The sequence below is a fragment of the Poecilia latipinna genome, unplaced genomic scaffold, assembly GCF_001443285.1.
Source record: "Poecilia latipinna isolate Pla-1442-1.1 unplaced genomic scaffold, P_latipinna-1.0 Scaffold150, whole genome shotgun sequence".
NCBI classification, from domain to species: Eukaryota; Metazoa; Chordata; class Actinopteri; order Cyprinodontiformes; family Poeciliidae; genus Poecilia; species Poecilia latipinna.
The window spans coordinates 77,341-89,395 of NW_015112766.1; the positions used below are offsets into that span (position 1 = coordinate 77,341).

Genomic DNA, 12,055 nt, shown 5'->3' on the forward strand with positions numbered 1-12,055 from the left:
TTATGGAAAATAATGAACTTTATCACAATATTCTAATTTTATGACCAGCACCTGTAAACTCAGTGTAGATTACAGAATAAAAGGTTCAAGTCCAACTTAAAGGGATCCACGATGACTTAATGTAAGCTTGTGGTAATGGTGTTAGCTCTAGCTAATATAGTTAGCTGTACATAACGGCATTAGCTTCAGGTAATGGCTCCAGCCAGTGGTGTTAGCTCCTGCTAATAGTGTGTGAGTGTGTGTGTGTGTGTGTGTGTGTGTGTAGGTGTGTGTACGCCGCCGCTGTGTGGTACTACAACCACCTGGCTGGGATGATGAACCTGGTGATGATTACTGAGGACCTGGACGCCGTGTCCCGGTTCAGCAGCCTCAACTCCGGAGTCTACGTCATCGGCGTCCAGGTAGGGGTGTCCGGTCGCCATAGCAACCACCCAGGTGCAACGCTCACCTCCACGTTCTTAATTTTCAGGAGTACCTGCAGAGCTTCTGGCCGGCGCTGCAGACCGCCCAGGATCTGTACGGATCCGTCCGCCAGGCGCTGCAGGAGAAGGAGGCCGACGGCTCACAGAGGGAGTTTCCAGAACATTTACCTGCTCAGGTTCTGGAGGCCGGGATCAAGTCCGGACGCTTCGTCCAGGTCTGGACCTGCAGGTATTCTGGTCCAGGATGTGCTGATGGAGCTCCTGATTGGACCGTTTGTCCTGCAGGGAACCCTGAACGTGAGCAAACACCGCGCTCAGAACGAAGCCTTCGTCACCAGCGACGGTTTGTCCTCCAAGAGCCCAGGTGAAGGTCGCTGAGGTCAGGTGAGTTCCTCCAGGTGAAGCTCTGAGGTCACCCCTCCTCTCCTCCTGCCTCAGACCTGAGCGCCGGCGTGCTGGTGGCGGGTTCTAAGAGCCGGAACCGGGCCGTGCACGGTGACCTGGTGGCGGTGGAGCTGCTGCCCAAGGCCGAGTGGCGAGGGAAGGTCACGGCTCTGAGCGAGGGGCCGGCGGACGAGCGGAGCGGGGACGACAACGAGACCAAGCCCATGCCGACAGGTGGGGGTTTCTGTCGGGCCGGCCGTGTGGGTCTGTGCGGGTTCTGACCTCTGACCCCGGCAGGTCGCGTTGTGGGGATCCTGCAGAGGAACTGGAGGGACTACGTGGTGACCTTTCCCCCCCGGGACGCGGCGCAGGCCCAGAGCCGGGCCGCCCAGCGCGTCCTGGCCGTTCCCTGGGACCGCCGGATCCCCAAGGTCCGGATCAGCACCCACCAGGCCGACGCGCTGCAGGTCCGGTCCGCTTACAGAACCAGACAATATCTGCTCGTTATGCCTGTTACCATGGCGACAAAACCTTTTTTTCTTGTTTAATTTTGGTGTTAAAACCAGTTTTAAATCTGGGATTAGCCCTGGATTTATTATTGTTTTGTTACTGAGTTTTAATCCTAGTCTAATCCTGGTTTTATTCTGATATTATCAATCTAATTATTAAGTTTAGTTCTGGTTTAGTCGCAGTGAAATTATGGTTGTATTGATGTTTAAATCCTAGTTGTCATGGTTTATTTAGTCTTTAATTCTAGTTTTATTCCAGCTTAAGTCTGGTTTATTCCTGGTTTAAATTGGTTCAAACGTCATTAATTTATGGTTTTATTTTTGTTTTAATCCTAGTTTTCTTCTGGATTAAATCCAGATTTAATTCTTGTTTCACTCTAGATATTTAATCCTAATCTAAGCGGAGTGGAGCTCCAGCAGGTTCAGCTACATCCCAGACTGTATAGACTAAGTTAAAGGTCAAAGGTCATGTCAGCCCAGTAAGAAAAAGAAACCATTAGTGATTAAAGCTGGTTGTGTAAACAGGAAGGAAGCTCCGGTGTAAATGTTGGGATTTGGGTTCTGAAATCAGCCGGTTCTGGTCGTTGAAGCCGTCCGGTTCGGTTCCCCTGCAGGACCACAGGTTGGTGGTTCGGATCGACTCGTGGCCCAGCACGTCACTCTATCCCAACGGACACAGCGTGCGGGTCCTGGGCCGGGCCGGGGAGCTGGAGACGGAGGTCCAGACGGTCCTGATGGAGAACTGCATCCACGTGCCGCCGTTCTCCGAAGCCCAGGTGGAGATCGGAACCGGCGGTCAGCTGCTGACCGGGCGCCATCGATCTGAGCGGGATGTTTCCCTGTGGTGTGGCAGCTCAGGGAGATGCCGGTGAATTCCCCGGAGAAACCGTGGGCGGCGGATCCGGCCGAGGTGGCGGCGCGCCGGGACCTGAGGCAGACCCACCTGGTGTTCAGCATCGACCCGCAGGGCTGCGAGGACGTGGACGACACGCTGTCGGTGCGGCGCCTGGCCGGCGGGAAGCTCCTGGAGCTGGGCGTCCACATCGCCGACGTCACGCACTTCGTCAGGGAGGGATCGCTCACAGACCTGGAGGCCCGGTCCAGGTAGGACTCCGGAACCGGCGGCATGATTAGCTAACCGCAGCTAATCCAACACAGCGATCACTCGTTCACCACACAAACTCCTGAAGTTTTGTTAAAGTTTCAGAAGTTTTTTATTTAAAGAAATTGATTTGAAAAATATTTCTCATTTTTTTTATTTATATAAATTCATTTTGATCCTTGAAATACTCAAATTTCCACTTTGTAATCTGTCTGATGATGTAAATTTTAAATATTAAATTATTTATAATTTGATCAGTCACTCAGACTTTAAATACTTTTTTACTCAGGTAATTTCTTGGACGGCTACTTTTTAAACTATGCTAAGCAGTGCTACTCTTACTTTAGTATAATTTTTGGGTGCCCGTCTGGTTACCGTTTACATCCTTATTATGTTGTATGAATAAATATGGTTCAAAAATTCAGTTTTGTGGATGAGTTGTGTTCATGTTTCCCTCTTAGAGCCACCACCTACTACCTGGCGGACCGACGCTACGACATGCTGCCTGCCGTCCTCAGCGCTGACCTTTGCTCCCTGCTGGGCGGGGTCGACAGGTCGGTTCTCCCTGCTTCTCTGCTCACCGCCGACTCCATCAGTCCCAACGCCGTCCTCTGGTTTCCAGGTATGCCATGAGCGTCATGTGGGAGCTGGACGCTCAGAGCCTGGCCGTCACCAAGGTGTGGTTCGGCCGGACCCTGATCCGCTCCTCCTACCAGCTGCACTACGAGCTGGCCCAGGCGCTGCTGAACGGGGAGGAGGCCCAGGTTCCTGAGCTGGCCCGACTCGACCCGGAGGAGCGGGACGCCAAGCTGAGCGAGCTCATCCAGGCGCTGGAGACGCTGACGCACATCGCCAGACACCTGCGGGCTCAGAGGGACCGAGGAGGAGCGCTGGAGCTGGAGGGAGTGGAGGTACAGACGGACGTTTCTGCTGGGTTCATCTCCTTGGGGGTCATGAGATTTCTGATTAAATACATTTCTTATGTATATTAAATATATATTTATTTTATTTTTAACTCAAAATACACATCAACTTGAATCCAACTTGTAACAAACTGATGAAATGATTTGTGATCACATTGTTTTGTTTATTGATAGTTAAGAGGTTCGTGTTAAATTGAGTTGTAATACTGAGTGTCACCACCGGGTGGCGGTGCATCTGTTGCTCTGTTTTTCCAGCCCTGGAAAAACAGGGCTGGAATGCTTCTGTCCTCCAGAAGCATTCACTGCTTCTGGAGGACAGAAGCAGTGAATGCGAATTTCAAAAACAAAAAACTATATAAATCAGAAATTTACCTCCAGGTTGAGGACTTCTGGTGGAGCATCAATCTGAAATGATTCTGGTTTAAACCCAGCAGCAGAAGGTCAACCTTCACTGAGATCATTTTGAACGTTAATCAGTTTTTCTCCAGCAGAAGAAGAACGATCCGGTTCTGTCCTGGTGGATCACACGTTGCTCGTTCCTCCTCCACAGGTCCGAGCCCAGCTGGACCAGGACAAGAACATCACGGCGCTGGTTCCTCGCCAGCCCCTGGAGGTCCATGAGACCGTGGCAGAGTGCATGATCTACGCCAACCACTGTGTGGCGAGCAAGATCCAGGAGGCCTTCCCCTACCAGGCCCTGCTGAGGCGTCACCCGCCGCCACGCCAGGAGCTGTTCAGCCAGCTGGTGGACACGGCCCGGGCCGCGGGGTTCTCCATCGACACCAGGTGGGTTCTGGTCCGCTCCCCACCAGTCTGCCGGCTCACCACATGGCTAGAGGTGGAGACCAGCAGCAAGGGAGGAGTTTGATGGATGTACATCCGTCCATCCGGCCTGAGTTCTGACTCTGCTCCTGCAGGACCAACAAGGCCTTGGCCGACTCTCTGGACCGAGCCGTGGACCCCGAGGACCCGCTGGTGAACAGGCTCCTCAGAATGATGGCCACCCAGGCCATGTCCCAGGCCTTGTACTTCTCCACTGGTGCTCAGCCTGAGGACCAGTTCTACCACTATGGTAAACCAGTCATTCCGCTTCGTAAACCAGTTCCACCACTACAGCAGACCAGTTGCTGTTGGTCTTCAGGAAGCAGTTTGCTTGGCTCTTCCTGATTGGCTCATTTTTGCTCGTCAGGTCTGGCTCTGGACCGCTACACTCACTTCACCTCCCCGATCCGCCGCTACGCCGACATGGTGGTGCACCGCCTGCTGACCGCCGCGCTGCAGCTGGAGCGGGGGGCGGAGCCTGGCAAACCGCCGGCCGGCAACAAAGACATGGAGGAGCTTGCAGAGCACATCAACAGCAGGAACTGGGTGAGCGGCTTGTTGGGTCGGGGCGGTTCTGTGCTTCCTGAATGATGTCTGAGTTGATGTGATGTCGCCAGGCGGCCCAGCGGGCCCAGAACCTTTCCACCGGACTCTTCCAGTGCCTCTTCTTCAAAGAGCGCGACCCGGAGACGGACCCGCGCTGCGTGGCCGACGCCATCATCTACTCCATCAGGGACAACGGCGTGCTGGTCTTCATTCCAGAGTAAGGAACCAAACGTCTTCCTCTATTGGTCTGCTGTTCCAGAGACAGCAGAACATTTCCTCAGCATGATTCTGCCACCGCCATGCTGGACACTTAGTTCAATGTTCCTAGGTTTAAAGCCTCAGGAACTTTTTTCCTGGTAGCATGACTTCTGTCAAGTTGGGTCCCACCAAATGAAATGGACTAAATTTTACAGATTTCACTTCACTGTTTCATCGGGGATTCATTTTTCACATTATTCATTCATTTATGTCAGTTCCAAACTAAATATTTAACTTGCTAGCTAAATATGTAGTAAGCAAGTTAGATATAGTACATATAGGTTGCTAGCTAAAAATTTAGTTTCAAGCTAACTATGTAGCTAGCAAGCTAAATATTTAGTATCAAACTAAAGGCTTAACTTGCTTTGTATGTAGTTAGCAATCTAATATGTATTTTGCTAAATAAATATTTATTTTGCTAAATAAAAATATTTAGTTGCAAGCCAAACATTTAGCTTGAAACTAAATATGTAACTTGCTATCAAAATATTTATTTTAGAGTCAATTATTTAGCTTCAAGCTAACTAGCTAGCTTACCAAATATTTAGCTTGCTAACTAAATACTTTGAAACTGTGATATTTATGAATGAGTAAGAGGTGAAAACTTCACTTTAAAACAAACTTTTTTACTCGCAGCAGGTTCTAAATGAGTGATATTATTGCTGTTACTTTAGATTACTTTAAAACGGCCCCCACAGCGGAGCTCTGACTCCAGGTGTGCTGCTGTTTTTACAGGTACGGAGTGAAGGGCCCCGTCTACATGAGGAACAAGGAGGGCCTGGTGGTGGCGGTCGGCCCCGACGGTACCTGTGAGTGGCAGAGCGGCTCCGTTCGCCGCCACTCGGACCACATCACCACCATGTCTGGCCGTGGCAGCGCCACCTTCAGGCTGTTTGACCACATCACGGTGAGCCGACAGAAACACCTTCATCTGAGCAAAGAGGCGCTACGCTGACCCAACAGCAGGGGGTCTTTCCAGGTTTTGACCTTTTTTAAAATGCAACACCAAACACAGTTAAAGCTCTGATGATCCTGGCGCCAAAACCTTTTAATCAAACAATTTGTTTCAAAGTTGGTCTGTTTCCATTAAGCAACTTCTTTTGAAATGGTTGTACAAATATATGGTCAATGGAAACGCAGCTCCTGTTTAATATCTCCAGTAGCAGTCAGTGTTGCAGCGACTCTAAAGAGGCCTCTGACTTAACATGCTAACAGCTCAATATCTGATCTTCCACAGTAACATCCTGGATGACACCATCTGCTGCTAATCCGCCTCATTTGCTTTTGCTGCTCCTCTTTAAATCTCTGTCTGGTTGTTTGGCTAGAAGGCCAAGTAGAGATGTTGGACTAGGGGATAAGATCAATTAAACTCTGGCTGGAGTCTGTTTTTGGGTTTGAAGTTCATCCAGTTTGTCTGGCAGTAGAGCTGGGCGTTTATCGTATTTATCATGTTGAATTTCTTATAAGAGTTTTAATTTATTATTGTCACAATAAATTCCAGTTAATGTTTAAGCCCCACAAAACTGTCCTTCCTGTCAGGATTGATAGTTTTAATATTTCCTCCAGTTGGTTCAATAAATGTGAAACCATGGTTACCGTCTGCAGCTCGAGCTGCTTAGTGCGTCTGGTGTCCTGAAGAAACGTTTCACACAGGGGAACGTTTTTCAAGAGCTGTTTTTGTGTTTGTAGGACTGTAATTGCTGTGACACAGTTACCTAAAAAAGATGTAATAGTTATTGCAAAATATTGCCAGAGATCTCCTATTGCTCATTATAATGAGCTACACGGGACTTGGGGTCAAAGGTCAAGCGTATCTTCAGACTTACTGTTAGGAATAAAATGGAATAAAGCTTTTATATTCCAGACGGTCAGAACTCTCCGTCCCGTCTCCAGGTCCGGATCTCCGTCCTGTCCACTAACTGCCACGCCGACACGCTGACCCTGCAGGTCATCAGCAACCAGCCGCACCTCGGCGCGGCGCCGCAGCGGCCCGGCTCGCCGCGCCGCAGCCAGCTGGTGCAGGAGGTGGTGCGGCTGGCCGGGGAGGCGCAGGAGAAGGCGGCGCGCCGACCCGAACTCTCCAAGGAGGAGCGGGAGTTCCGGCAGAGCAGAACCCCCAACCTGTACTCCCTGCTGGAGGAGATCCGGGAGCTGGCGCTGATGGACCCAGACGCCGCCGCGCGGGCCGGCACCGTCATGGCATAGAGGACGAGCCGCCACAGAGCGACTCGTGAGGTTCTGACCCAACGGTCCAGAACCGACAGAAACCAGCAGATGAGATGTGGGAACTGTTTTTAGCTCGTTTTGGGAGAAATGTTCTGGTTCACCATCAGAACATGAACTCTGACCCGGTTTCATTAAAATCAACTGTTTATTATCGGACATTTTTATATTAAAATAACTCGAACACAGAACCGGCCCGTTTTGGTTGTTTCCTAGTAAAACAGAACTTGTTACAGTCCACTCTTCTGCCCTGGACCAGAACCGGACCAGAACAGAAACATCCAGGTTTAAAGTTTTTCAGGCTCCCGCTCAGGAACCAGTAAGGTTCTGTAGTTTGGTTCTGGTAGAAGGTTCTGTTGCAGAGATCCAGTTTTTGACACACCTCAGGGTTGGGAGCTTGGACTCCTTTCTTTCTCATCCTCAGCAGGAAGTTCTGCTGGAGAGTCGGGTTCAGGAACCTCAGGTGGTGGAGTCTTTGTGCTGCCGGACGGATCCGGGTCCAGATGTTCTCCTGGCTTCTGGTTCTGCTCAGTAGACCCGTTGAGATCTGCTGTGAGGTCACTTCCTGTTGAGGGCGCCGTGTCAGCCTGGGGCGCTGAGGGATCTGAGGAAACAGAAAAACTTCCTGAAGCATTTTTCGGCCGGGTTCTGAGCGCCCTCTAGTGGTTCTGGGTGGAACCGTCTCACCTGTCTGCTGCTGCCGGGCCAGTCGCCTCTCCAGCGCTCGCTGCCGGTTCTGCTCCATCCTCCGGCGCTGCTCCTCAGTCAGGGAGGGAGGAGCCGGAACCGGAGCCGGAACCGGGGTGGAGTGGACCGGACCTGGAGGATCGGTAGAGGAGGCCTGGCTGATGAACGGATCGGGATCCTGGAATCCAGCCGGCAGCTCCTCCGCTCCTGGAAACAGAGAAATCACCTCAGATCCAGAGTGCTGCTAATTAGCTATGGTACTAATTAGCTGCGATGCTAATTAGCACCATTAGGCACATGAGGAATGAAACAGAGTTCAATCTTACATTTTACTGATGCTGCTTTTGCTCAAACAAAACTTTAAAATACAGTTAAAAATGTTTGTGAACAACCATTGCTTTATCATTATGTTAGTTTTCTAAAAGCAGGTGAATTTATTGGCTGCAAAGTATCATGAGCTCCTGCCGTGTTTTTGCAAAATGAAATCAGTTTCTGAATTTCAACATATATTTCTGAGCTGCCATTGGTGTTTCCAACAATAAAACTTGGAATAACTTAGAATTGGAGTCACATTTTATGTGTTTTATTATATCTTATATAGACAACATTATTTTGCCTAAATATATTTTATTGCACACTCTAGCTCATAATTAAGATTATTTACTGAGTTTATCAGTTTCTGGCTGTCGGCCCATGAGCTGCATGTAGTTTAAACTCCAACCACTAGAGGGCATCAAAGCACTTCAAATAGCAACTTTATGATGAGAAGCAGATGCATCAGCCAACAATATTTATACATCTCCTGTGAGGGAGGTAGAAGCTAATTAGCTTCACTAGTCCATCAGGGGTTAAAGGTCAAAGCTATTTAAAATGGACTGATTTTCATATATAAAACAGGCACACTGAGAAAAGTTTGGACACTTTTTAAATCTGGCCCAGTGAACATTAGTCACTGTGACGCCCCTGAAGGTCCAGTCCGTCTCACCTGGTTTGTCCATGAAGTCTTCGTCTGTGAGGGGCATGTCCAGTCGGATCCGTTTGAGGCAGGTCTGCGGCGCAGAGGAGGAACCCGTTAGAACCCGTCCTGCACAGAGGACCTCTCCCTTCCTGCTTCAGCCCACCTGAACCTCCTTCTTGCTGCCGAGCTTCTCCACCCTGTCGATGAAATCTTCAAACTGCAGTTTGGGGAAGAGCCGGTGGGCCCAGTTCTCCATCTTCTGCATGAGCAGCCGCAGGTCCTCCGCCTGGCCAAAGAGCCGGTCCAGACGCCCAGCAGAAGCAAAGAGGATTCAATTAAACATGTGATCAGAAGAACAAAGCCTTTTATAGACGAGACATTTTAGATCCATCAAAAACAGCTGGGTATGGAGAATTTTAAAGGGGTAGTGTTGTGTATTTTATAATAATTATGTTTTATAGCATAACTGTTACCTTCAACTGTTATAAAAAATTGACTTTGTAATTTAGCGCCTTGAAATAGGGCCTCTGTCTCTTTAAAAGCTCCAGCTCTTCCTGAAGCTCCGCCTCCAGGAAGTCGTCCCAACATGGCTCCTCTATTAACCCTTTAATGTTTTTACCAGCGTTGCTCTGAGCAGCAGCTGCTGTCATGAGCTCAGCAGCTGTTTGCTAATTGCTGCTGGCTAGTCTGAAGGAGCTGAGTGGGGGAGGAGCTAGGCCTCAAAGGCGGGGCTAGGTCCACCCAGGCGTTTTCCAACTGAATGGTTGCCATGGAGATTAAAGGATTCCTCAAACATGACAGAATCAAAGTAGCACTCGGGTTTGTTTTTGATGAAGGAAAAACTTTACAACATGATTGAAAGATCAAAAAGTCTGTTTTCCATGATACTGGCCCTTTAAGATGTTTATTTTTTTAGCTCAATGATGACTAATCAAACCTTGTTTCTCACCTCGTGACCTTTGCCCTTAAAGCGAGCGTTAGCGAACAAGGTCCGCAGAGCCGGCAATCCTCTGTCTGAAATGAGCCTGAGAGGAAACGACATCATGAGCGTCTGGATTAACCACCGGAGGAAAACCACCTGTTATGAAGATGGGAACCTCTGGGAGTCCAGCTTCGGCTGCGGCCTCTTCACTCCTTTCCTCTTGGCAGCCGGAACGTCAGCCAGCTTGGACACCTCGCCTTCCTCAGCTGCAGCACAACGACAGGTGGCCGTCACCAGATCGTCACGTTTATCTCCGCTGATGTTTAGAAACGAACTCTCACCTTCTCCAAACGGGTCGTCCTGCGACTGAGCTGCTCCAGGGGACAGAGGGGGAGGAAGAGGAGGGAACGCTTCATCCTCCAAGTTGGACAAGTCGCTCATCCCGTCGTCCTGTTGGTCATTCATGGTGACTGAATGCTGAGAGAAAACAAGCATCTGTCATCAGCTTTAAGATTTGAACTGCTAAACTCTACAGTTGAATATTTACAGTTTTGAATCAGGTTTTTATGTTCAATCACAGTATTAGGAACCATCTGGAATAAATATGACGCAAACAAACTGAGTCGATAGTATATCTGACCTGTTGGATGGATGAGACGCTAGAAAAACAGTGATGAGAAAGTGATGAAATACGAGGAAAACAGATGAATATGGAGTCACGATATTCAGTAACTAGTTTTCTGTATGTTGTGCAGCTCCAGTTTCATTTATATAATTTACATATTATACATACTTTTAATTAATGGTTTACATATTTAAATATTTCATTATTCATTTATCTGTTTGATCTTTATTTTATACTACTTATTTGTGCTTCATTTATTAATTTTAAATATTCTTTATTATATAACTTCCACAAAAATAGTTTGTTACATTTACTTATTGTATTATTTTTTATTTTATATAATTTATTTAATAATTTTCTTACATTTATTTTATCTTTCTTTTTTATATGCTTAGTTTATATATTATTTCTTTGGAATCTTTATATTTTTCTTTACTATATAGTCACCTCCATAAAATGTTTATTTCTACATTTCATACTTTTATTCAATATATATTATTTATCTATAGTTTTATTTTGTAGTCTAATTTTATGTGCTTTGTTTATTTTAGAAGTTTTTATTTAATTATGCTGTATTTGTTGCTGCCTCTTTGCCAGGACTGCCTTAAAAATTTTTTTTAAATCTCCATAGGGATATATATCGGTAAAATAAGGATTAAATTAAAATAAATAAATAATATTATTAATCTTTTATTTTATTGTTATCTTATGTGCTTCAGTTATTTTTGAGTAGCTCAAATAACTTCTGGTTTCAACCAGAGAAAACGCACATCTGTTAAAACAAGTTTTTACACTGTAATTCCCTTCCTGTACTGTAGAGGGCGGTAATACACCGTTGGAGAGCCCCCAGAAGAACAACGAAGGCGGTAAACACACAAAAATAAACAAAACAAAAAGACTAACATGTTAACCGGACACAGAACCGAAAATGGGTTAGTTCTGATAACTCGCCTCAATACGGAAGACAGGACGTTGTTAAAAGTATTCTTTGTTTGGCTGCTGAACCGAACGTGACAGTAATTTAGACACAAACTACGGATAAATGAGGTGAAATAAATACCAGCGGCGGCCAGAGAAGATCTGAAACTAATACAACTTTCAGTCTTGACCCGGAGAAGATCCTTGAGAGAACTAAAACTCAGTGAAATGAAACTTTAACGTACCTTTTGATGAGCTACAGCGCCAAAGAACCAGAGGACCCGCCACTGATGCGCCTTCTTCTTCTGCAGTTCACATGAGAAGCCTGCAGCATTGCTGCCACCCGCTGGACTCATCAGGTGTTACATGCCAGGACAGAAAATGAATCCCAGCATATATGAATGCGGTTACCAGGGTCTCCAACTAATTAAAAATACCATCAGGCTTACGAAACCCGACCTCAGAGTTCATTCTGTGACCGTTTATTATTCTTGTCCTACAGACTGCTGAATTTGTCCAAATCAGGTTGGATTTAATTATTCTGGAACCTGCTGATAAATTTTAAGAAATTTTTACTATGTCAGGTTTAAAACCTGCAGGGGAATATTTTTTTTTCCATGAGTGAATCTGTTTCATTTTTTTTTTTCACCGAGTGAAAAATAAGTGATTATTACACTCTGGGAACCTTCCAACCCTCATACTGCAGAGGAGTGCATGAACCTGGTAAATGAGCTGTTTGATGAAAAATAAATAAAA

General features: G+C 47.2%; 2 protein-coding genes across 2 annotated transcripts in view; one reads left to right on the top strand and one right to left on the bottom strand.

The window, feature by feature from the left end:
* dis3l (DIS3 like exosome 3'-5' exoribonuclease) overlaps positions 1-7,377 on the top strand; it is a 13,502-nt gene extending 6,125 nt beyond the window's left edge. The window contains exons 4-18 of the mRNA XM_015029305.1: positions 266-401; positions 470-637; positions 708-786; positions 861-1,040; positions 1,104-1,273; positions 1,930-2,091; positions 2,169-2,419; positions 2,879-2,971; positions 3,040-3,328; positions 3,891-4,126; positions 4,258-4,412; positions 4,530-4,708; positions 4,780-4,925; positions 5,702-5,873; positions 6,860-7,377. Of these exons, the coding sequence (XP_014884791.1) occupies positions 266-401; positions 470-637; positions 708-786; positions 861-1,040; positions 1,104-1,273; positions 1,930-2,091; positions 2,169-2,419; positions 2,879-2,971; positions 3,040-3,328; positions 3,891-4,126; positions 4,258-4,412; positions 4,530-4,708; positions 4,780-4,925; positions 5,702-5,873; positions 6,860-7,171 (2,728 nt within the window). The 3' untranslated portion in view covers positions 7,172-7,377. The remainder of the gene's footprint in view (positions 1-265; positions 402-469; positions 638-707; positions 787-860; positions 1,041-1,103; positions 1,274-1,929; positions 2,092-2,168; positions 2,420-2,878; positions 2,972-3,039; positions 3,329-3,890; positions 4,127-4,257; positions 4,413-4,529; positions 4,709-4,779; positions 4,926-5,701; positions 5,874-6,859) is intronic.
* tipin (timeless interacting protein) lies at positions 7,324-11,668 on the bottom strand. Its single transcript, XM_015029306.1, has 8 exons — positions 11,545-11,668; positions 10,098-10,233; positions 9,932-10,022; positions 9,784-9,859; positions 8,998-9,120; positions 8,862-8,925; positions 7,877-8,083; positions 7,324-7,793 (listed from the first exon to the last, which is right to left on the bottom strand). Exons 1-8 carry the CDS (start codon positions 11,653-11,655, stop codon positions 7,573-7,575), a joined length of 1,029 nt encoding a protein of 342 aa, XP_014884792.1. The 5' UTR covers positions 11,656-11,668; the 3' UTR covers positions 7,324-7,572.
* Positions 11,669-12,055: the final 387 nt, after the last annotated feature.